This window comes from Myripristis murdjan, chromosome 5, assembly GCF_902150065.1.
Source record: "Myripristis murdjan chromosome 5, fMyrMur1.1, whole genome shotgun sequence".
NCBI lineage: Eukaryota > Metazoa > Chordata > Actinopteri > Holocentriformes > Holocentridae > Myripristis > Myripristis murdjan.
Genome location: NC_043984.1, coordinates 33,279,951 through 33,307,097, shown reverse-complemented (window position 1 = coordinate 33,307,097; position 27,147 = coordinate 33,279,951). Strand labels below are relative to the sequence as shown.

At 41.2% G+C, this 27,147-nt stretch overlaps 1 protein-coding gene across 2 annotated transcripts in view; it reads right to left on the bottom strand.

Annotated features, from left to right (window-relative positions):
- mtss1 (MTSS I-BAR domain containing 1) overlaps positions 1-27,147 on the bottom strand; it is a 72,400-nt gene that overhangs the window by 33,808 nt on the left and 11,445 nt on the right. For both annotated transcript variants that reach the window (XM_030051181.1, XM_030051182.1), the window contains exons 2-4: positions 14,518-14,579; positions 9,469-9,542; positions 526-610 (exon numbers count right to left, since the gene is read on the bottom strand). In XM_030051181.1, coding sequence (XP_029907041.1) covers positions 526-610; positions 9,469-9,542; positions 14,518-14,579 — 221 coding nt within the window. The remainder of the gene's footprint in view (positions 1-525; positions 611-9,468; positions 9,543-14,517; positions 14,580-27,147) is intronic.

The window sequence follows — 27,147 nt, the reverse complement described above, 5'->3', positions numbered from 1 at the left end:
TCATCATAACACTTTGGTTTTTTTTGGCTGCTGGTCAGACAAAGGAAGACATCTGAAGATGTCACTATGGGCTCTGATCACTTCAGAGCTTTATTTTTCGGCTTTGGCTGTATTTTTAACATTTTACATACACTAAATGATTCTTCAGAGAAAAAAAAATGAACACATAACTGATAATGAAAATAATTAAGCTGAATTTACTCTCATGGTCACCACCTCTGTTACTGTTTAAACAGCAAGAATCCATTCAACATCAAAGTGTGTGTGAGTATGTGAAAATGTCACTCAGTAGACAGTAATGACAGACAAATAGGTGTGTGATGCAGAGGTGACAATTAATTACAATTAAATACACACAAACACACCCCTCAGGCCCCTGTGTGTGTGTGTGTTAATTTGACAGTTGAGAGCAGAGCAGTTAGCTGCACTGGTTCCCTGTGAACTGTGTGTGTGTGTGTGTGTGTGTGTGTGTGTGTGTGTGTGTGTGTGTGTGTGTGTGTGTGTGTGTGTGTGTGTGTGTCTTACGTGGTGAACAGTTTGAGTTTGGACTCAATGCTGCGGTGCCTCATACACATCCTGGTCAGCGCTGAGCCGATCTCCTTGGTTGCTCCTGGAAAACAAACATCAGCATCACGTTATTTTTCTCATCAACTGGCAACTGCAAGTTTCACAACACAAACACACAGTGACACTCTGACCCACTGCCATGCACTGCAACACAGACTGCAACTGAGCAACATCTACCAGAGCAACTTAATGTGTGGGAATCACCCCCACTTCCATAATCAACTTGGGATAATATAATGTTCCAATACAGGGAATACACACACACACACACACACACACACACACACACACACACACAGACAGAGAGAGAGAGAGAGAGAGAGAGAGAGAGCAGTGATTTAAAGGCAGAATGAGCAGGATTTCACTGAAATAATGTGGGCAGTGGGTGTGTAGCTCCAAGCCAATAACAGGGCATGGTGCCAGATCGATAGCACAACATCCAATAGGAAGCTATGAAAATCATGGACTGTGGAAAAAGGGAAATCTAGCGAGGGGAAACGCCAAGTGGACAAAGCTCATTCCACAACAAGACTGAATCTGGGGTTGGCTTTCACCCGCTGGCGATCACTGAGGGAGAGGATGAGGATGAAGAGTGATGCGGTGTTGGCCTGTTTTCTGTTGGGCAGGTAGGTGCCAGCGGGCCAAATTTTTTACTAGGATGGCGATGGAATGAAAACTCGCTGCAGGCGGTTAACCTAGCCAGGGAGGAGGGGCAAACTTTGAAGGCTGTGTTTACAAATCGCATCTGACAAATCCTACTCATTCTGCCTTTAAGCCCATCAGACAAACACATTACCACTGTCAGACATTAATCAGACAGGCTGAATGCGACTGAAGCTACTGCTAAACACTGCTAACACTGTCTTTGTTGCTGAACCACTTTCTGTCTCACACACACACACACATGCACATATACACACGCAGCTATTTTATTTTGTTGAACCGCAGAGAGAAACAGACATAAACAGAGGGAGAGGAGCTTGGAGACTTCCTACTTCGACAGTGAGCCCACTGTGGTCTACACACACACACACACACACACACACACACACACACACGGCTATTATAATGATTCCTTTGTAGCACCCAGCCTGCATGTGGACACAACACTTCCTGTTAAATTAACCTCTGTCTCCCGCTCTCTCTCTCACATACACACACCCACCCAGGCACCCACACACACTTACACACACACACACACACACACACACACACACACAGTGTATGGTAACATGTATAGTGCGTTGTTGACACTATTCTGTCTGGTTGTGATTTTTATGGTGAAGTGTGAAGCAGGGCTGTGCAGTAAATCTAATCTCAGAGGAAATAAACAGTCTTTATGAGGATGGCTGCTGTAACCTCAGCACACTGCCCGCTGGCCTGCTCTTTCTACTGTCAGCCACAGCTGAGCGCATTTGTCAGTTAATAAGTGGAAGTATGATTCTGAGAATTATCATTTTGCTTTCTCTCCCCTTTCATGTGTCTCTGTCTCTCTTTATCTGTGAGTGTGAAGGTTGCAACAGGTCACATGACTCCGCTCCCCTCGCTCAAAGAAAAACATCGTCCCCCTGCCCTCCTCTCGTCTTCACCTTGTAAGATGTTAACAGTGACAGTGAAGAAATTTATGACGAACAGCCAAACATTCATAAATAACAAGCATGCACAGTTTGGGTTAACATTAACATTTTAAGATGCAAAATGTTACTGCAAATTGTTTAAGCCCAGTTGGAGGGGTGATGTGAAACTATGGAACAAGACATTGCACTTTAACTCATTAATGGGTCAAATTATAATTGGGCTGCCGTTAATATAACTGAGCAGGACGACCAGGTATGACATATGTGTGGAAAACACAATTATTGCGTTATACACAGTGGACTGTGTCAAAATATTGTTTACAGCTGAATGATGTACATGCTTTACTGCCAGCAAATGAGATCCCTAATATGATGTTAATACTAATGTAATGTGCCCTTCTCTCTCTCTTGTTTTGGATTTAGTAAATCTATCAGGATTTCTTCATGCAGCTAACAGCAGAACTATAGTATTAGCAGAATCAAATCAACGTTGCACCATATCGCATCATGACAAGGCTGAATCGAATCATACCGAATCGAAATGTACCTAGATGCATTGTATCACTGAGAGTGTATCAAGAAGTGTATCAAATCCACCTTGATATAAAGGCTGCCTGGGGATTACCAACAGCATTTAAATTCAGTTCCTGAATGAACTGACTGACTCTCTCTCTCTCACACACACACACAGACCAAGCTGAGTCATGGCTCAGTTATGTAAGTCAGACGTCATCACAGTCAGAGTGAAAAAAACAAAAGAAAAAAAAAAAATCACACATGCCATCAGGTGTGTGTTTGTGTGTGTCTGTCTAGTCATCACTTCTTCCTTCTCTCCCTCAACCTTCATTCACGTGGCAAAAACGTGAATTGAGTGATGTGGCAGAATGCGCACGCACACACGCACACACACACACGCGCACACACACGCGCGCGCACACACACGCGCGCGCACACACACACACACACACACACACACACACACACACACACACACACACAGGTATGATGTGAGGATTTCACATTGAGGTGTGGCAGGGTGTGTTTGTTTGATTTGCCACTCTCTCTCCCTCTCTCTCTCTCTCTCTCTCTCTCACACACACACACACACACACACACACACACACACACACACACACACACACACACACACGCAATACTGACATTATTTTAATGCCATGCAAACAGATGTGTCAGAAGTCTGTCATTCAGCAGTGTGTGAGTGCAGTGTGTGTGTGTGTGTGTGTGTGTGTGTGTGTGTGTGTGTGTGAATCCTCTGATCCATAAGCCAGTTGCTCTTTTAAACTAATTAAAAACAACACACACGCAATTTTTCTCCCACAGCTTCCATGTTCATTCAGCAAAGGATCCATTACATTATGAGCCACAGCCCCTGCGTGTGTGTGTGTGTGTGTGTGTGTGTGTGTGTGTGTGTGTGTGTGTAGTGTTCCCTTCTGTTCAGACTTGTCTGATATTCCAGAGTGTGATTACCACATATTATCACACAGACTTTGAGACAAGGACACACTCAAAGTGACAGCTCTGCTCTCATTCTGCTGTATATTATTACTATTATTTTAATACATGACATCATATCTTTAAGTCAGCACAATATAAAACAAGTAAACTGCAAAACCATCTCAACTAGTGCTTTTACCTGCTTCTGCTCTTTCTTGTAATTGGTGTTTTACTCAACATATGTATTTTTTAGGTGAAGCACATTATGCTGCAATTAAATGTTAAAATTAGACACCACTGAATCAAAAATGTCCCACACTTCCTTTAGTGTAAAACAGCCCTGCAAGCCGGCAGAGTGTCTCAGGTTTTCACAGTGTGAGATATGCCTGGTTAACCACTACATCGAGAGCATTTAGCAGAGGCAGCTGTTCCAAGATTCACGTTAGTAAAGCTTTAAATAACAATTTGGCCAATAGCCCATACAGATTTTCCATTTTATTTATTTTATTTTATTTATTCATTTTTTTACTTAACTGCTTTACAGTCTTTTAGGCTTTTATTATACTATCTGTGAATGAGCATGAATTTCATCATCAAATTTTATGACAATCTTTTTTTTTAAAAAAGATTTTTTTTTGGCATTTCTGTTTTATTTGACAGTCTCAGTGGAGATAGACAGGAAAGGCAGGGAAGAGAGAGGGGATGGCATGCAGCAAAGGACCTGAGGTCGGATTCGAACCCCAGTCGCTGCGATCGGGACTAAGCCTTGGTACATGGTATGCGCTCTTAACCGGTGAGCCACCGGTGCGCCCGATGGCATAATCTTTAATATAACCTTCTTTCACATGACAGAGATTCCTTTTGTGAAAAATGACAGTTTCAAAAGCCTTTTCAGTCTGCTATACAACTGTTTACTCCCACAAATTTCTCCTTCAAACAAATGTAGCCAATTTAATTCTAGCTGATTTAATTCTAATTGAATTAATTTAATAATTCTAGCTGAAGCTGATTTGTCCATATGAATGTTGGAACAGCCCACCTCCTCGAAATGCTACCGATGTGGTGAGTGGTCACCACATAGTGCTACAACAGAAAACTTCAATCTAACCATCTTTTTACTGCAGCTTTGGAGTAAGCTTTTATCTTTTTTTGTTTGTTTAAACAAAGACAGTATATTCACACATGATGATTTTTTTTGTTATTGGGTTTTGTCTTTATGGCACTTAACCATTTCTGAGATTATTCATAAACTGCTTTGGGTCACACTGCTGTATGAAATATTCTGTAGAAACAGAGTTTGACATTTGACGCTAATCAACTGGATCCTGGCTGTGAAAGAGTCACATTCAATAAGCCGAGGACTAGATGTCCCTTCTGTCCTTGGAAAAGTTTAAGTGTTTGGTTTACTGCAATGTGTGCTGTCAATCATTTAGTCACACACACACACACACACACACACACACACACACACACACACACACACACACACACACACACACACACACACACACACACACACACACACACAGCAGTGAGGAGCTGTGAGTGAATGGTGTATTCTCTGGTCATAAACTTCTCTGGGTGGAAAAAGAGGAAAATGAAATGCTGCTCCAGTAACTGAATTTCCCTCCATTTTCCAAAAAACACAACGTCATAGAGGGGGGGAGGGAGAGAGAGGGAGAGAGAGAGAGAGAGAGAGAGAGAGAGAGAGAGAGAGAGAGAGACACACACACACTCACAGAACTATTCACCCTCTTCCTAAACCCATATTTTCCAACTCCACTCTTCTCCACTGCTTATAATGTGGCCCTTTCAGAGCTGTGTGTGTGTGTGTGTGTGTGTGTGTGTGTGTGTGTGTGCATTAATTCCAGTGGTTTCCTTGAATACAGCTCCCAGGTTATTCCAGACACATAGCGGGTTTGAGTAGTTTTCTCCCTCTCTCTCTGACTCAGCTCACCAAATTCTAGTCTCGTTTCAACAGAGCACAGCCACCAACAGAGAGTGCAACCAAATGATGTCACCGCGTCACCATGGCAATGCCTCAACTTCCTGGGTGACATGTGGAAAAAAGTGCAAAAACATTCTTCACAGCCAGGTTGAAAAAAAAAAAAAAAAAAAAAAAAAAAAAAAAAACTACTTATATTATCAACAGGGAGTGTGACTGTTCAACGCACTGTTGTTCTGGATCAATATTACAGTGGTCACCATGGCAACAATCCCATCCTGCACCAGTACCACAACGGTCGCCACGTTAACAGACCTGTCCTAACTCAGTACCACACAGGTCACCACGGTAATGGTCTCATTCTACATCAGTCCTACAGTGGTCGTCATGGTGACAATCCCAACCTGCATCAGTGCTCTGATATAAAAATATCCGCCCAGCCTGTGGAGTCAGACCAGTGGAAGTCTAGGTCCAGCTACACCCGCACCAGTAGCGCACCAGCTGCAGGTGAGCACAGGTACGCCGCAGGAAGAGACATGACTCACACACACCATCCGGGTAAGTCAGAGGAACTCATAGAAGCAGACCTGGGTCAGATGGAGGATAGCACTCCCTGGCTGATAAAATGTTTGTTATTGTGTTTCATAACATCATCCTTATATCCTACATCATTAACACACATTGCATAGTCTCCCCATATGGTAGGGAGAATACTCTACTCTACTCTTCCTTCTCTTTTGTTTCCACTCTGTCCATCCTCCTCCCTTACTCTCTCACTCTCTCTCTATTGATCCACTCCTGGACTGACTGACTGGCCCACTGGCTAATCGATAAGGATACCAATCACTATCTCTGTGTCTTTACATCAGCAATACTTCTGCAAACACACACACACACACACACACAGACACACACAAAGTTTGCCTTGAGACAGCTCTATCAGCAGTCAGCACTCAGTTGGTAGTCTTGTGATTTGTGTGAGTGTGTGTGTGTTATGCACACCCCACAATGCCAAAGACGTCAACGATTCCTTAGTTACCACAGAACCCAGTCATGTGTGTTTGCCCGGAGAGAGATAGAGAGGAACTCTGAAATCAGCTGATTGTGACAAAGCTGCCAACTCTGACCGCTGTTTGTTTTACTGCATTATTATACATGATAGTAACAACACACAAGTCAGCTGTTAGTATCAAAAAGAAAGAAAAACAGTTTCATCAGGATAAAAACGTAACGTCACACAACTCATAAACTTGATGTCACACACCACATGTTTAAAACACTGCACAGAGGAACACAGATTTGTTTCTTATGTCTCACATCTCGGGTTTGATAAAATAAATCAGGTTATAGTGACATGTAGTGTAGTGACATGTGTACAAATAGTGACATGTTGAAGCAAATTTCTGAGAGAACTTCCTGGTAATCTGGGCCAGTTTAACACAACCAGCATAGAGCCTATGGAAATGTACAGACGTAACGTGGCATCTGATAGATGTTTCTGCATCATCTGACTTGTGCTTGTGTCTCCCTGTGACACAGACATGTGACGCCGGTCACGAGCTGGGATCAAACCCACACTGTTATGAGTACATGGCACGCAGCTCGAGACACTGCCATCTCTCCCGCTGCACAGTCAAATTAAATCACATGATTTAATTTGACGTGAAGTCAGCAGAGCAGACAGGGAACAGGGCTGAGATCACACAGGAAACCACTGAGAGAACTTTATTCCAAATCAATACAACAATATCTGACATGTTGCTGTTGTCATGTGTCCAAAAGGTAAACCGGTCAAGAATGTCAACAACAACTTTAAAAATATACCTCCTGTGTTGTTTAAGGTCTAAGGTCTCATTTCTTGAATTGTTATTAGAGACTGAATCAGGTCGGTGTCAGCTGTCGAGACTTTTGTTTTGTTCTGCTGCAGCCACTGCACTGAATCACTGACTGACCAGGGAAGACAGTATACATCTGTGCTTACATCACCATACCAAAATTTTGATTTTGATACTGACAGGTTAAGTATCACCATACTCCATACCAAAACAATACCATGGCCAAAAAGGAAAACACAAATTACACAGTTTATTAAACTCAGACAAGCTACACAAGCTCCGCTTCCAACAGCATAACAGCTGCAACATCACTAGGCTGATTTCAGAATGGCCTTCTAACAGAGTGTGTGTGTTTGCGTGTGTGTGTGTGTGTGTGTGTGTGTGTGTGTGTGTGTGTGTGTACGTACATGTGTGTGAGTGTATGCCTGTGTGTGTCTGTCTCTGGTTTTCATCATGGAAACAAGCTGGTTGTCTGTTTCTAGAGCTGCAAGATAAGATCTTTACCCAGTGGAAACACACAGCATTTCACACATGGAAATTGAACTTAATTGTAAATAATGCCCCACTTCGTAAAGAAGTCCCTATGATGGAGTGGTTTGCCTCCTGAAAAGCCCTGAGAAAGTCTTGATCTACAACTGGTACCAAATTAAAGTTATCATGAGTGAAATTTCAAGTGATACCCAGTAAATATTATGCCACCCAAGTATCATTCTACTGAAAAAGAAGTCATGATAATACTGACTTCCTGCCCAGTCCTGCAGCCTCTAAACTGATGAAGTGCCATCATGCAAGGCAACAAACCCCCAGCTGCTCAGGCTGCACTCTCAATAAACAAAATTACACACACACACACACACACACACACACACACACACACACACACACACACCCACCTACCTCAGCATTCTTATGTTCCCCAGTTAACGGTAAGATGAGAGCATGGGCATTATTGAGGCATACAGCCCACAGACAAACCCACTAGACCAGTTCTGATGCACACACACGCACACAGCTCCCTGCAGGAGTTGGGAGCATCACAGATCCACAGATCCATACAGATCCACAAGAACCCTCGGACACAAGACCCGACTTGGGACCTGTGCATATGTGGATCCACGTTTTATAAGGTCAGTCAGATCCGGGTCAGACCCCTTTTCTTGCTACAGGCTCCAGGTCTGTTTAACATGATGTTAAAAATAGATCAGAGAAGACCCGGCCATGATCAGACAGTGCTGATATCGTTAGCTATAGTCAATAAGCTTATCTTACTGGAGCTACGGCTCGCCAGTATCAGCATTGGAGCCACACTCATGAGCATGCCTGCAGGTGGGAGGGGCTTGGAGGAGGGACTTAGCTCAGCTGTTTGGGCTGTTTGAGTTCGAATCGTTCAAATAAAAAGTTTATCTGGAGTCAGCAAGCTCTGAAGGTTAGCAAGGTTCATTTTCCAAGAAACTAATGCGCCTCTGAGCGATGAAGCAAAGCTCAGCCTACAGCAGTGAGTCTGACCCAGCAGCCAACCAGGAGGCAGAGATTCAATAACCCACCCTGCTTCATTAGTATTAATATTATTATCAAGTCCTCAGTGGTGTGACTGCTGATGACAGTGAAAAGGTAATTCCACCCTGCAGTCCTGATGGAACCTTCTCTGTGTGTGTGTGTGAGTGTATGTAACCCTAGCCAAGGTAAAATGAAGCAGCTTAATAGGAGGTGTCAGCGGTCCATGAGAGAGAGAGAAAATAGAGGAAAGAAAGACAGACAGGCAGACAGAAAGAAAGTTAAGTGATGCAGTGACATTCCCCCGGGTCATTTTTCTAGTCCGTTTCATCCTTCAGTACAACACTGGTTTCAACATATTACATCACACACACACACACATACACACACACATAGAGAGAGAGAGCGGTGTACACAGAGCAGTAATGGAGGTAATTAGTTCCCTCATGATTTTACTATTAATAATGAAGAGGGAGAGAGCAATCACACAGAGCAAGTAGGAAAAGAAAGGGAAGAGAAGGAGGTTTCTTTTGCATCCCTGACATGACACTCACTCACTCCCTCCCTCCCTCCCTGCCTCCCTTGCTGTGTGTACCTCTGGTCCCAGTGGCCATGTCAGCCACCTTCTGGAAGGCGTCCAGGAAGGCTCCGGTCACCAAGATGGTCGTCCTGAAACAACACACAAACATGTTCATGACATCACAACAACACTGAGTGACATAAACACACAGGAAGCTGTCTGGGTGACCTCTCAAATCTGGGGGAAAGCCCTAATGGTTGTGCTATAACACTGTCCTAAAGTTTAAAACATATTAAAAATAATAATTAATAATCAGTAATACACGCTACAGCTCTGAATGATCTAAGGATGTTGGTCCAAACAAGAGGAAACTTTTGTACCCTGGTACTCGTACGTAAGTTCCTCCAAGAGATTTTTTTTTTTAAAACTGATAAACTAATCTAACTAGTCTAACTAATCCCATGATGCATAAATAAAATGAAGACTACAGAGCATCCTTAGACCTGCACAAATAAAAGTGCTGTGGAATTCTTCATTTCATCAAAAAATGAGTCAGAGTGACAATGGACAGTTCTGTACACTGCCACTGGAAACTCAAACACCATGACCGATCTTCATGTGGAAAAATACAAAATAAATAAATCGATAAATGCTGTCTCATAGATGAAATGCCATCTTCATTTGATGAAGCTAGCACTGTTTCATCTCTGATCTTATTTAAATTCTGCTGTTAAGGAAAGCAGTGTAGTCATTGGAAAAGAGAACACTTATAAAAGTCATTTTTGGCTTGTGGCGGACTAGATCTTTGTGAAAATAAATTACAGGGCTTTAAATGTTCTCTTGATAAAGAACAAAAAAGTTTACGGTGAGTTTTATGCTGAAAACTTTTGACACTGAAGTCTGTCTCAGTATGGAAGGACAGTGTTTATCATGACCTGGTGACTGCATTAGCCAGGGTGGGAAGCTGCCTTTACTTCCTTAGATTCATTTACTTTTACCTAATTACCTAATTACTTTCTTGAATACACTTTCCCTTACATACTTATATTTACTTATTTATACTCAGGTCAGCATAAATTTATTGACTTTTATTCTGCACGGGAAGTGACGCTTCTGTACCAACAGACCTTCATCAGAGTGTCAAAATGTTAAGAGTGAGAGACCTGTTGGGTAAATTAAGAAAAAAAAAAAAGAAAAAAAGATGTCCTTGTACAAGAGTTCAGTGTGAGAAATATCATTCTTGGATAACTTAAAGCTTAAGTATTGGTATTAAATGAGAAGGTATACAGCAGTGAACCTTATACAGAAATCCACTAGGCTAACTCATTCTTTATACAATATTATTTTAAAAATGGACGGTAATGCCATATACTGCAGTATAATCAGAGGAAGTAACAAAATTTGGAAACCGCCCAACATCAGCAGGAGGAGACGGATGCAGTGGGGTCATGCTTGGAGAGCCGAGCGTGACAGGATGAAACAACAAACTGCAGCCTCTAACCACTCAGAGTGATAGCTGACAGAAACTGACCAATCAACAGGCTTTTTCTGAATCATGTGACTTCTGTTTACAAAGCCTGGTTCACTTGCAGCTGTGTGGTATGACTGTTAACAAGCCAAAAACATCAGGGCAGTGAAGTGTCAATGTTCTGCAGGAACCACACACATACACACACAGACACAGGGTCTGAAAGGGCTTTTATTTTGGAGGATGGACCTGTGGAGTCAAATAAAAGGCCAGTTGCACTCAAAAGCCAATGTTAGGAGTGCAAGTGGAGACCTTCTGACACACACACTCACCATCAACAGACCTATTGTACAACCTCTGTGAGTGTCTGTGTGTGTGTGAGTATGTGAGTATGTTCTATTGTGAGTCAAGCCTGCAGTGTTTTCTAGCGCACACGCACACACACACACACACACACACACAGCCATTAGCTCTCAAAACCTGACCGAGGAGATCAGATGACACTGCTGTCAATTGTGTGTGTGTGTGTGTGTGTGTGTGTGTGTGTGTGTGTTCATGCTGTGGTGTGTCTGACTTCAGTGGAAATTCTCTTTCATATAAAGACCAAAGGCTCATGTGCGCGCACGCACGCACGCGCATGCACGCACGCACACACACACACACGCACACACACACACACACACACACAGTTCCACTGTAAGCCCAGTAACTGCTAGTTGTGTTTCTGCACTGGAGCTGATATCTCTCAGTCTGGTGAAGAAAATCATGAGCCAAAATAGCCAAACAGGCGACTAATCTTTCAACAGATGACTACTGAACGAGACATATTGATTTTTTTCTTTGTTCCACTAACATTCATATGATAATACATTACAGCTTATTTGATTTTTAGGTTTTGCCTAAAAGTTGCCTAAATGCACCAGTGTGTCTAACCCATGTCATCATGCTGAAACTGTACAGCAGACAGAGGCTGCAGGTCCATTCAACAAGAGCACAAAGACCCACACCCAAAAGAGCTCTCATGTTCATCTGTGACCTTTGCCTTAATTACCAAGAAAGGAGTTAAGAAATTGTGATTCAACTAATTGTTCTAACAACACACCAATCTTAAAAAATGGACTCCTGTACATCACTGGAAAACATCAGGATGTCTCATTGTTTTTTCCGGTTTAACTGAGCAGACACTAATTGGACATTTTCATGTCACGTAATAAGGCTTCTGCCTCTAATTTTATTTTTGTATAGACAGTGACTGAAGGTGACAATCCCCTGAATCCTGCTCAAATGACAGCTGCCAATCAGATTGGCTGGGTAAGCTCAAAACTCTGAATTTGGTGATCAAAGTTTTAAGTTCAACAAGGCAGAACTAAAATGAAGTAAGAATGAGCAGCTGGAGCAGCCTGCTTCCAGGTCCGTGAATCACGCGTTCAGTTTACAACATTTAGAGTGATTCAGAAAGTCTGGTGTTGCTGATTGGGCAGTACACATATTGTTGATCTGTGCCAGAGCCAGAGAGATTCATAGCATGTTAGCTAACACCAGAAAATGGATGATAAAGTTATAGACAGTGCTACTGACAATATCTTAAAAGAATTCAAAGTAATAACACTCAAAGCAGCAACGACCCTGGGCTGTCTGTTGGATTTTTTTTTTTTTTTTGTGATCTGCTTTTTGGCAACATAGAGCTCTTGCATTTGCCCTTTCTTCAAAAAATTAACTCCGCATAAACTCCACAAAATGTCAAGACTGACTGACAATTTCGTAGGTGGCTAAAGTTGCTTTGTTAGGCTGGCTTGCAGTAGCGCTGTAAACTGGCTAAAGCAGCTCCTGTGATGAATGAAAACTACGTCACAGCAGCTGGACACATCATGCACTAACTAATCCTGCTAACCAATTACTAGTGACTCACTAGTGATTGGTTAGCAGGATTCAAATCCCTCCACCTGCAGAAACACCAGCGAGAAGAGCTTTCAACCAACTGGTTAAAGTAACATCCAAAACTGAAAAGAAAGTAAAAACAACCAGGCAGCAATAAAGAAAAAAAAGTGGTTAATGTGAAAATATATGCAGCATGAAATGGATGGAAACACTATAAAACAGGTTTGTACAGCGTGGAGTGTATGTCATCTGTGTGTGTGTGTGTGTGTGTGTGTGTGTCTGACTGGCTGGGTTAAATGGGCTGTGACTGGCTGCAGCAGGCAGAGCGATGCTTATCACAGTAAACTGGCCCGCTGGGAAACAGAGTCATTATACTGTTATCATACTGCATGTACCGGAGAGACTGCGTGTGTGTGTGTGTGTGTGTGTGTGTGTGTGTGTGTGTGTGTGAGTGAGTGAGTGAGTGAGTGAGTGAGTGAGTGAGTGAGTGAGTGAGAGAGTGTGTCTGTGTGTGGGTGGGTGTGTTTTAACACAGAGGGCGCAGATGCATTACGATGACCAGATTTCTGGATGAAATACACATAGTGGAAACAAGAAAACAAACAAACAAAAAAGACTAAACTTTCGCCGTGTGTCTTGTATAAACAGCAAAATAAAACATGGCTCGATTTCTTTTGAGCCTTGGAAAGTTTGTTTTCTGCACTGGGATGGAAAAAAAAAACAGAAGCAAAGGAAAAATGGAAAAATAAAAACTAAAATTTGCATTTCCTTATTGAGAATTACAAATCTAAAACGCTTAATTGTGTTTTTTTTTTTTGTTGTTGTTTTTTTTTACTTTCCCCTATTGAGAGTTTGTTTTCTCGACTGGAAATAGCAGAGAATGAGAATTTGGCTCGGATTTTGCTTTGAGAATATCTGGAAACTGGGTCGTGGCTACACCCAGGTCAGCCCCCTCGTCAAAATCAGATTCCTGGTGTGACGATGGTTTTGTCAGTGTCAAAACGTGTGATAACTTTACTAATCCATAATGAAAAGTTTTGCGGTTTTCTGTTCATTAAGAGGCCAGGACTGTCCCAGATGGAAGTGTTTGGCACGTGAGATTGTGGTATTTGGTGAAATTCCCACCAGGCTGTTAGAGTTGCAGCTATGGCTTTTGAAGCAAGGATAGTGTGTGATGTAGCTGCCTATGAATACCAAGTTTGAAATATGGATTTCTTTACATAATGTTTGTTCCATGTCTATGCAGGAGTGGTCTAATTGATTGGGATTGGTCCATTTGTGAATGTACTGGAGTCGGTGGGCAATGAAGTAATGGAGAAAATTTGGTGCTTTGATTCTAGATATCCTGTTTTTCCTGTAGAATTCATCAGCATCAAAATTAAAAAAAAAAAAAAAAAAAAAAAAACATAATACACATAAATTAATTCTGCAATGACTTTTTTCATCTTTAATTGGGCTATTAATAATTTTTATATGCATTTTAGGCCTTTTAAGTTTCTTCATTGTAGAACATATGAATTACCAATAGGAAACAGTGACATTTAAAGGAATCACAGTCATCAAATAAGATTAAAAAGGAAAAGAGAGGAGAATAAAACCTCTGGCTGCTACAAGGGAACTCCACTGAACACTGTAAATGTAGCCTACATTTTAGTCTTTTTGGTCATTTTCAACAAATTTGACATACGCCTGTGGCAACATATAAAGCCCTTTGCAGCAATTTAATAGCTCCATACCATATTTTTTCTTTTTTTTCTGTGTGTGTGTGAGTGTCTTACCTGAGCTGTGATTGTAGTTTGGCTGCTTTGGTTACAAAATCCTCCCATGCAGGATAACTGGCCTGCAGGAAAAAGAGAGAGAGAGACGGTCAGTGACATGAAACGTGTGCATGTGACGTCTTGTTTAAACGACAACAAGAAAACATGAAGACTCACTGAATTCAACTAAGAGACACAGTTACAGTTACCACACTGTGATGGAAGCACCAAAGCTAATAGGACTGACGCAACACACAGTTTCCTCATTCAGATTCAACTTCAATTTTTCAATTTTATTTATTTATATAGCCCAGAATCACAAATTACAAATTTGTCTCAAAGAGCTTTACAGGAAGTACAACATCCTCTGTCCTTAGACCCTCACATCGGATGAGGAACAACTCCCTAAAAAAAACCTTTAACAGGGAGAAAAATAGGGGAGCAACAGAGGAGCGATCCCTCCCCAGGACGGACAGACGTGTTGTAGACACAGAAAACAAACAACAAAAAATATAAATGTATAACACAAAGGATGTAGTGTAAAAACAGTCTATATTAAACAGATCCCATTTGGCCATTCAACATGACGAGTATATTTGTTGTTTTATTTTTTTCATATAATTCATAATCAAAGCAATCATAATTTAATGTAACACTAATACAAACATATACTTTGAACATTTAAAATCTATGAAATTCATTAAAAGAGCTGCATAATGCCTCCGATTTGCTATACCATGTGGCTTTGTTCGAATAATGAGAAGAAATGAGTAAAACGCAAATGATTGTTTGACAAATTCCAAATAAATAAATAAATAAATAAATAATAAAACAAAAACTGCTTGTCCTGAAGAATCTCAGTGGACTGAGGAGTGTGATCGATGGTTTACCATGTAAACTTTGAGGCTGCAGCACTAAAAGCTTTGACAATGTGTGTTTCATAGCAGTAATCCAGAGGAGATTAAGTCCTGAGTGACAATACAGCTATTGAGTGACTGGGAGAGAGACTCATTATGGAGGTATTAGCATTAAACCCTGCTGCTGCACTGCACTAAACTGTGTGGATCTGATGCCAGAGAGGCTCATTAAAAACTGAACTGAGAGAAAGTCCAAATATTACAATATTATGGCAATAGAAATAAAATTTAAAGCAAATTAGTCAATAGAGCTGGTATGCACAGACTCTATGGCAATAAGACATAAGACACTTTGTCACGTAGCTTGTACGATGAAATTTTGTGTGGCACTTCTCATAAAGCAGCATAAAATGACAGCAATCTTCCAAGAACTAAAACTAATGTGAGTTCATTTCATGGGGAAATAATAAAGATTCTTAAATTGAACTGGGAAACCAAGTGTTATTGTATTATTATGACTACAAAACTCTGACTCTTTCTGTGGTTCTTACAAAATGTGTTGTACATAAAAACAAGCAGAGAGCGGCCGGTGAGTGAATGTGTCTCTAATGTGTGTTGTGCCTGCAGGGCATTAAAGCTGCTGCAGTCGGTGTGTTGCTGCCAATAAGGATTAATGGACCGCACTGAAATAAATTGGAGATCTGAACTGATGCAACACTGAGAGAAACAACAAAAAGGAAGGAAACAATGACCGTTAAAAAAAAGCAAGGAATGTATAAAGACGGAAGGGACAACATGTTGGGTAGAGTGTGGAAAAATTCAGTGCAGCTGTCATTGTTTTGAATAGGTTTGATTATGAATCATTTGTTGCTAACTAGCTCATATTTAATATGTGAGATTGTACATTTTAAACTGGAATGTGGCTAACATCAGCAGTGATAAGAACAGCAACAAAGACAACCGCTAAAAAAAGCAGTCCAGATCATGTAAAGTGTGTTTGAAGCTGAATCTCTGTTCTGTCACATTTCTAACAACAGAGGCATAGTGGCTTAAGGTGGGATTCTTCCACACTCATCCCATTGACTTCAAGGGGCAGCAGTGCAGAGTTGGATCAATGACACTGTCACGTTTTGCCCCTTAATTCTTTACATGTTCCCTCAGGAAAACAAGGAGACGAGAAGGAGAGAGAGCAAAGTGCAAAAACAAAGAGACCCCTAGGTGGGAAGAAAGGGAGAAAGGAAGAAAGACATAAGGACAAAGAGGAAAAGCAGAAAAGCAAAAACCAAAGGAAGTTAGACAGTGAAAAACAGCATAAGACAAATTGCCAGAGTCTTGTGTTAAGTTTAGTTTCTTATGCTCAGTTCAGTCCTACGTCTGTAGAGTCTGTGGCTACGGGGGTCAAAGGTCACAGTTCTCCATCTCAGCTGGTTGACTTGTCTGACTTGGTGTGTTTGACATTTGCTTCAAACACTGAACTAGGGCTGCAACTACAGCATATTTTCATTGTTGACTGTTCAATAGATTATTTTATCAATTAACTACTTTATCATTTAGACCTATAAAGTATCAAAAGAATCATGGCAAATTCTCATGGGAAGCCAACAAAGCCAAAAGTGATGCATTCAAATGGCTCCTTTAGTATGATCAAGTACTCAATCAACAGAAAATTAACTGATAATCAATGTCAATTTCACTAAGATCACTAAGATCTGTTTCTGCATTCATACATTAATTAAATGAATCCGTTTATGCTTTTTGGCTCGTTGTCAGACTAAAAAAAGACATCTGAAGAAATCGCTTTGGTCTCTGATCACTTCCCATCAGCCTTTGGCTTTATTTTTCATACTTTATAAACTAAATGATTCATCATTCATTGTCAGTTCATCATTCATTCATTCTTCATCATTCAACTTCTTCTTCTTGTGTGATGTTTGGCATCTGAGACGTTGATGCATGAAGCTTGGGGACTTTTTGGTCTGTTGTTGGAGCTGTGGTGAGGCAATCTGTTTTATTTTGTGGATACTGGATATCAATGTAAAACATATCATTCCCCAAAGGTTCATAAAATTTGAGCTGGCACTGTCTGAGATATTGAGCCTGAAGCTCAGGGCCATGTTGGCCTTGTGGTGGCACTGTGATGGGTCAGTTTTATATTCAAAATGTAAAAACCCATCACTCCCCCAAGTTTCATCCAAAACAGGTAGCAGAGGCTCAGAGATAACACAGGAGACCAAAACATAATCACTGATCGTTGACTGTTGAGAACATAAATTGACAGACTGACAGTGAAAAATAATGATTGGCAGCAGCTTCAGTTCAATATATTGGCATGGTCACATGTCGGTCTATAGCCGCAGGTTTGATGCACTCATGCTAAATTACATAAGAGCAGGTTGGGCAACAAGTGTAGGCTCAACACTGATGTGTCTGATAGGGCTGCAGCTCTGCCACCTGTCACTCCCAAACTCAATTTGACTGGCAAAACAGCTGATTTCACTTCCAATCCACCTGACACTGCTACCCAAGGCTGATGTTTCCTGACCTGCTCAAGACATGTTCACAACATGAACCCATCTGCACAGCACAAAATACACTTTTCACCGTCCTTTTTTACTAGGAATCACTGGGGACGTCCCAATACGATTCAATTCACAATATGTGGGTGTCAGTTCAATCTGTATTGCAATTCTGCAATTATTGCAATTCGATATTACAATTTCTCGCAATTTTGCAGCTCTTTTTTTTTTTTTTTTTTGGATCACTGGATTATGAGAAGCTGAATCAGACGTCCAATGATGATCACATGAAAGTCAGTCAAATTCACATGGAGCTTTCAATTTGAGCTATCTATTCCAGGCTTCAACACTGTGTTTGCAAGTTTTCCTTGCAGCCTTTAATTTTTGTGATGACCTGCATGATTACCGCAATGACCTTGGAAAAAAAGATCTTTTTTGGGGTCATAACTTATTTCCACCTCAAACGAAATGCCAAAAAATGCCTTGAAATAAAAACAAAATGTTGATTCTGGGTCAGCATGTTGATATAAAAATCCTCAAAGGAAAAAAACTGCTTTTTGTGACTGAAGTGATTTTTTTCCCCTATCTCTATTTGTTACACATGTACATTAACATTAATTCAACTGTCAAGATTACTGCATGTTTGTTTCAAGATTGCAGGTCAAACTCCTGAGACAGGACTTCAAATTGCGTATTCAAAGAGAATATTGGTTTCAATAATATATCTGACCCACCCTATGTTTTATTTGAGGAATGCTGTTAATTTGTTTAAATTAATCTGTCTATGTTAATGTTATTGTATGTGCATCGTGCCTGTCTGAACAGTGTGTCTTGGGACACTGGACCAATTTCAGTTAATCTAATCTGAACTCCCAAGACAACAGATATTCATGTAGTTTATCCCTTCTGTCTCTCTGGCTTGCCTGGTACCCCTACTGTCTTCCTCCACCAAAGCACGCAGTGTGGGCGGCGGCAGGCGGCATGAATCGATTTGAAAGGCTGCTGTTTGACTGAAATAGCTGCTGCCTGTGGATTACATGAGAGCTGTAAACACCAGTGAAGCCTGACGACTCAAGAGAATATCCTCATGTCAGTTTTTAACTTTCTGTCTGAATGTTTAGATGAAACAATGTTAAAAGTGACAAATTTCATCATGGAGCCTGGCGTGACGTTACAAGAGAAACAGGAATAAATGAGCACCAAAACAGAAACGTGACTCAGACATGAGAGGAAGGCGGAATCGCTGAGGCCAAGAGTTTCTCCTGCCTCGAAGAAAATCCTTCAAAAAACAAATGAGCGTCAAGCACTTGCTGGTCAGTTGTTTTTATATTGTTGTGGTGTTCAGCCTTCTCTAACTTCTCCTCCTTCCACCCACAAACAGCAGCCAGTGTTTCCTGCAAGCAGCTGCTTCACACCCATTGTAAACTATGGCAGCCTGAGTCATTATTCATCAGCTCCGTGTGTTTCCTTGTGACTGCTCACTGCACATCATCTGGCAAATATGAGGGAAAAAATAGCTTCTGTTCTTCCCCTTAGCTTTCAGTTTATTTCTTTTGGCCATATTATTGTCTTATGACACAATTAAATATACCATACAGTCTTCGCTATTTGATACAACCACAACACAAGATAATAAACTTCAATGAAAAAGTGTGAATATGCAGAATAAATTTTATTTGAGAAGCAAAACTTTTTAGTAGAAAGGAGACAGCTCTCTTACAACTCTAGACCAGTTTTGCTCGTTTTTCAGTCCCTTTAATTCCAGTTTTATAGAAGAGTCATGACAGGCTGACATATATAGTTTTTTTCTCAGGACAAATGAGGGTCTCTAAAACTGCAATCATTTGGCTTGTAAGATGGTATGGTGGTAAAAAGAGATGCACAGATATCATTTTTTCCAGTGCTGAAACTGAGTACAAAACTGTACTGAGGCCATTACTGTCGCTGGCCAGTGTAACTTGGACCATCACTAGGGGTCTTCGGACAAAATCATGGGTAAAAACCAATTTTTTTGAAAAAAAATGAGGCGTCTGTGAGCAAAAATGCAGAAAATTAAGACATTTTTGCTTTGGTTTCTGATGTGTTAAGGCTCAGTCACATTGCCATTTAAAACTGTGAAATTTCTGTGATTGACTCCCAAATCTCCTCAAATCTATGCAAAAGGTGAAAAAACATGGCATTTCCGGTAGCAAAGTGATTTCGCAGGTCTGCATCACAGAAAGCTTGAATAAGTTGAACGTAGGCTTGCTAATTCTCACTGCTCAGCTGATGTCAGAGAATGGCTACTTCACTCTTTTGATACTGCCTTCTTATCGACTGCATCATATCCTGTTTGGCTGCGAAATGCAAAACTCGATGTAAGATGCAAAGGAGATTGAGGACTTAATCAGGGCTTTGGGTACTGGATATTAATCTTGGATAAACTCTTTCTTTTAGCTCAGTGTTGGTGCATCCCAGATATCTATATCTATATCTATATATATATAGATCTATATAGATCTATAGATATAGATAGATATACATCATTATTTGGTCTCCATGTTGTAACACTAGCTGAATCATTAACTACCTTGATCCTGGTTCATTTCTGAAGGCTTGCCTCGTCCCTGCTCACAGGTTACATCTGTGTCTGCCAGCTGCTGCTGTGTCTCTGCTGGCTGAATTTAAACAAAAACACACCAGGTCCTGGTGGGAACCAAGCCTAAATGTCACTTCCTGTCTGTTGTCCTGCAGCCGGATGCCCTGTGTGTCTGCCTGTCAGCCACAGACGGGACAATACCGATTTAACCCCTCACCCCACACCATTAGCCTCTTATCCCCACACCGCTAAAGCTGCTAGCCGGCACTGCTTCACAGCTAGCAGCTTCACTGGTCACAATGACTCATCTCTGCAGGATGAAATACTCTGTCTCATCCAGCTAATAGCCTGAGACCTGAGCATGATATATATAGAGCAAGGCATTGAATGGAGCTCAGTTTCTATGAAAATATATATATTTATTGATCCCCAGGTGGCAAATGAGGTCACTGCAGCAGTACATTTCATACATTAAGCATGATGGAGGCAAACAGAATATAAGTACATACACTGAATATATAAAATTAAAGTGCACTAAGGGCAATCTATCAAGTTAGTTATAAGAACTTTGCATTCAAATCAGTTACTTTTGAGGCTTGGATCATCATTGCTTTTAAACTTCTGATTGGTGAGCTGGTGAATACGTACAGCCTTTTGAAATGAACGTCTTATATCCCTCCTTCTCATGCAAAAGGATTTTTCACTGTGTGCATTCTTGAGAAACTATGTCGAATAAATCTGACCTGATTTGTGTGTAGTGTCACTGTAAAGACTGCAATGTTCGTGACTGAGGAACTGAAGTCAATTCTGCTGGGTGAATTCATTGCATCTCACTCTGGATTAACTGCTAAATACCAGGAATATGCAATGCAAAACGTCATGTCTGTTTGTATTCCAGCTCTTGAAGGCAAACCTCCCCCACTGCCTGCCCACTTCTCGCCTGAACCTTAAATTCTCTCAGGGTTTGTTGTGACTGTCAGGAATGTCACAGTCGCAGACAAAATACTCCAACTAAAGAAAAAAAAAAAAACAGTCTAGCTCTGACAGATTCAGAGCTAAAGAATCGTCTGGGACTCTAGGAGGCTTCCAACAACAAGAGGAACAGTCTGATTTGCTGATGAAATGATCAGTCAATTAACTTATGTATGATTTATCTGGTAAAAACCCAAATTTGTCTGATTCCAACCTCACTGAGATCACTTCTAATTCTAATATTGACTTCCTTTTCTCCTTTCATATCTTTATAAAATTAATAGTTTGGGTTTTTTTGGCTGCTGATCAGATGATGGACATATTAACGGATCTGATCACTTCCCATCAGGCATTTTGGCTTTATTTTTCATAGTTTACACACTGAAATAATTTATTATAGCTGCCTGCGGCTGTAATGTGCATATCTGGAGGATGAAACCATTTGAGATCCCCTGCTTTAGAGTGTATCAGTCTCCATAATCTGTGCCAAAGGGCTATTGTGTGCACTGAAGAGTCTTTAACCCCAAGAAAGTTTCAGTATTTTAGCAGCCGGCAACATGCTGATGGCTGGTTACCTGTCACAGCTGGCGGACAGTTGTAAGTCTGTAAATGGTTGTCACAGCTTTTCTGTCCCACACATCAAGCTGGCTGCTACACCAGTGAACATGACAAGTGAGTTACACACTGGAGTGTCATGCCGACCTGAAACGGGTTGGGAACTTGTTGGAAACATCTCCTCGCTCACCAACACCAACAGAGGAAACTCTGTAGACAGAGCCCCAGTTTCCATGTATAGAAGACATACAGAGCTGTAACCCTATCTGCTTAGTGAGCCAACCAGCATAACCAGGTATATGGTTACTGTAGCTGTGTGTGTGTGAGTGTATGTGTGTAGTCACCTGCCACTGCCTTCTAATCCTACCACTATAATCCTGACTTGCTCTACTGCCCGAGAGACAGAGAGATAAAGAGGGAGAGAGCAAGAGAGAGAGAGACAGTGAGAGAAAGGATGATTAAGGAAAAAAAATTCCCATTGCAGACTGCCTGTGGAAACAGCATACAGGCGGTCAATCAGTCACTCACTCAGCAAGGCACTAAAACATGGTAATCAGGGCTCAATTGCCTCTGGGGCTAAAAATGTATGCATTAAAGCCATGAACACTGATGCTGCTAAAAGGTGGTTTGGATGACAGCGTCCACCTGATGGCTGAGGTTCCTCTCTGGAAGGTAAGCAGCATCAGGCTGTGATCAGACAGAGGCTTTTTTATTCTGCAGAAACAACAAGCTCTGCTGTGAGCCTCGCTGCTAACAGAGCATGAGGTCAAAGGGTGCAAGGGAGCATTATGCAGGGTTTTCCATTTATGTATTAAGTGTAGCAATCCCCTACAAGCATCACGCTTTGTTCCGTGTCCCAACAGAGCTGTGAAAATCAAAGTGAAACTTCAAATTTTGCTTCAAACTCACATCTTAGGGTCTGTAAAAATTATCTGGACACCTCTAAGTTAAGTAGATGTGTAAAACTGGCCATCACTCAGCAGTAAAAGCTATACAGTGTCTGTGAACACCAGTGGTGCTGTAGTGCACACTAGAAAAACAAGGTCCCTGTTTTGTTTACATTAGGCTGCATGCTCTTCCAGCACACCACAATCATGGAGGTTACACATTACATACTGCAGCTGAACAATTCAACAATCAAAATATTATTAAAATCACAGTATGGCTGAGTACATTATCCAAATTGCAGGGGGTGCAATTTTTTGATAAAGGTAAAATGTGTGTCAAAACATTTTGGTAAATAGTAAGTATTACAGTGCTACAGAGATGCCAACAAATTTACAATTCCAAATGTACAGACCCTAGCAAAAATCACACCATCATCATTTTAGTTTTTCAGTGAAAATGCAGAAATGATCATTCCTACTAAAATCGTAAATCATATCACAATTGCAGTATCTGTAGACAGCATACCTCCACCAAGGTCACAGCAGGAGGTTACAGCCCTGTTTGTGATGGACCACACCCCCTTTTGGCTATACTGCCATCACAGGACACACCACTTTCAGCCAATGAGTGTGGACAGCTGGTCAGTGCTCCACTGAACCATGATGCATGCAAGTGGATGCATTTGGAAACTAAACTCTTGCTGCTAAGCAAGCCAAATGGACAAAAAATTAATCTCTTTTCTTCTGGCCCATAAACAACTTTCAACTTTTCCAACAAAATTCAGTGCAAATCCATCCAGGACTTTTTGAGTTATCCTGCTGACAGATAGACAGAAGGACAGGGATGACAACATGATCCCCTGCCAGAGGTTTCACCTCCTTGGTGGAAGCATCACGTCTGGAGCCATGAGCATTGACAATAAAACAGATTTCTAATTTTGTATTTACAATGCAATATTTGGTTATATATTTTCAATTTTAAGTAGTTTTGCAATTTATTACAAAACGATGGTGCTGGGTGATACAGACCAAATCAAACCTGATATTTTTGATTGAGAACCTCAAAATAGCAGAGATATGTATTGGTGCACAAGAGATTTTTGTCATTGTAATGTGGATATGATGACCAAGCAAGTAGAGTCAAATAACAGAACAGCTACAACAGTCTGATAAGTGCAGAAAACTGCCTTCCTTATGACATATCACGATCTTACCATATCCAAAACCCAAGACCAATCTCATAATCTCCTATCATGATTATCAATATAATGTCCAGCCCTAAATGGAGCACTGTAACAAAACACTGTTTACCAGTGGATCCTGATTAAGGATGAAGTTAATTGACCATGAATTGTACCTTGTGCTATAAAGACTAAAAAACACTGCTAGATATAACAGAAGTGAACGAGCCATAGATTTATCTCCAAAGTATTCCAGTGGATATCCCGTTGCACTGCTAACAAGTCATCTGATTCAGTTCACAGTGATGATTTAACTGTTCAGCATTTGTTATGAATGATCTGAATTTGAATATCATTTGGTTTGAAGTGACTGGAGTCTGAATGCAGGCTGGCTGCATGTTGACACGAGTCAGATCTCCTTCATTGTGTCCTTGTATAAACTGCTGCTGCCTTGATAATCATGTCTGATATCATTTAGTGGGCTGGAGGTTAATTTTAGCTTTTTTCTGTGTTAGCTCTGGGTTTTCTCCTAATGCAGGCTCTACAGCACTAACCTGAACCTGGATATTTAATGATGTTCAAAGTGATGCTTTTAAAGCCTGACAGCTCCTGTGCTGAGGGGAGGATTAAACTGTTTTCGCCCTCCCTTTTCTCCTCCACAATTGACTAATCTCTTGCTCTTTATGGGGAAACCTGTCCATGATTTATTATTTCATGCATGATTTAACAGAAGTGGAAAATGGAAATAATGATCTGGCCCTCCAGTGTAAATCATTCTTGTTGCAGTGAGCAGAAAAGGCATCTGCAAGCAGCATAAGTGATGGAACTTCCTCTGAAACCAGTTTGAGAGTGGAGCCTGAAGGTGATCACACAGGATAAGTGGTCTGAGCTCCTAGCTTGGCTACTGGCAATATAGGGAAATAAACCTGGTAGCACCGTCTGACTGCTGACAGTTTCCATGAAGTGTTTTTTTTTTTTTGGTCCAAGGTTGTATGTGTGCATTTTTTTAATTATTGGCATATAACGCAAGATGTTCAGTTCCAGGGGTGGGTATCTTGAATCTGATTGGATGCGCTTCAAAAGGTCACCGGCAAAGTGGATCAAAATTGAAATATATTGAACTTTGAGAAGATCACAAAACAGAACATCGGAGGTGTGCGTGACGCTGAAGGTGCCGCTGCCGCAGGGTTGGGCGACACAGATCTCTCCATAGGAAAACAATGGCACAGGCAGCACAGAGCAGTTTTACCACAGGCCCACAGAGGTTAGAGGGGACTACAACTCATCTGTCACTTTCTCCTTCACTGTCTTTTGCACTTAAAAACAAGCCTGAGGCCTCTGTCTGTCGGCATCAGCCTAACTAATCATGTTTCTCTGCTAAAACAAACTCCACGCCCACAGACAGTAATCTCATTATCTACATTTTTATATCACTTTCCCACACACAGGCTATACTTTAGCAGCCTTTCCATGTATTTTTCAACCTATTTTAACAATGTTAACCTTTTACTAATCCCTCCAACAACAACATTTATATAGCTCTTCTGAGAAAACATCATGCCTTGTTTCCAGGTAGGCTGTGACTTGTGGGCATGTTTAAACAAGTTGATATTAGTTAAATTCCAACCAAACTTCACCACAAACTTCTATGGAAGAAAGTGGATGCCTGCCCAAACATTCTGTTTATTACTGTAGAACTACATCCTGTTTATCACTTTGCCACACAGTCTACCTGCCCAGTACGTGTGAGCCATGAACCTCTTGGTAGCAGCCACACAGCCTGCGTGAGCACTTCATTTAAGGCGCGGCCTGAGTCTCACTGAAGCAGTGCATCAGCTGAAGTTTCGGCATGTCCATTCTCTCTGCGTGAGGCTCAGGATACTCACCTCACCTGAGCTACAGGAGCTGCTTCAGCCCAAAAAGCACACTGCTTCCTGTAGTTTGGAATGAATTTTGGTCGGTTCACAGTAACCCCACAAATAAGCCACTCCAGAATTTGTTTGTAACCGAGAAAGACCACCTCCTCTTCGGGGTCTCGGTCGAGGTGTTTTGTGCAAGTGTGTTTGCTCGTTTCCCAAATTCCCAAATGAACTCAATGAAAGGGATAAAAGCACCAGAGTTTAATTCAATCAGACTAAACAAGGCAGGTGTGAAAACACCCAGAAAGGTGAAATGTGAGGCCAAGTACCTCTAATATTAGGCCTATAGGGTAAATATAATATATAATATTGATTATCTCTTTTAAATCTACCTACCTGTGCTCATGGTGTAAAAACAGAAGTGAAACCAATTTGAGAGAGACACTATGGTAATGACTATGTGCTCTTGACTTTGGATATTGCCAGTGGTATGATGGTGTGTGTTTTCTACACCAAATAAATTATCATCTGAATATCTGAATTAAGCAGTGTTATTATGCTTATTATCAACCACAACGAGGAAATTACCACAACTGCAAGAGAAAATATAAGCTTAATGTTATGTAAAACTAAACAATGTGTAGCCCAGGTGGTTTAGCAGTAATGATTATATAGTAATTGATAACATTTTCAGCACTAGAACCTCAACTTTAAACATTACTTAGACCCAAAGAGTGACAGATATGGGACTAAACTGGAATTATTGCCTAAAGCAACACAGCTCTAGTAAAATGACAGAGGAAACACTGGAATGAGGAAAGTGACATTGTGTTAAGTGCTTTGGCGATGCAGTGATAAGCAGTCATGGCGACAGAGCTGCTGAGCTGGACAGACGAGCTGAGGGAGAGAGAGGGCGAGAGAGAGAGAGAGAGAGAGAGAGAGAGAGAGAGACTGTTCAAACAGCGGTTGCAGGTTTGTTTAGTGCCAGTGGTGTGTTTGAGGAACACTGGTTGACTTGGACACAGCGAGAGGCGGACTGTGTTGACATCAGGTTAATGGTTTGCTCGGTGCGGAGTGTGTGTGTGTGTGTGTGTGTGTGTGTGTGTGTCTGTCCTAACAGCAGTGTGTGGTCAACCAGCCGGCTCGTTATCTGAGACATAACGAGCTCTTTATGAACTCTGTCAATTAGACAAAAGAGCATCCATCCCTCTTATGTCATCATCCTCAAATAACTCACTCTCTTTTC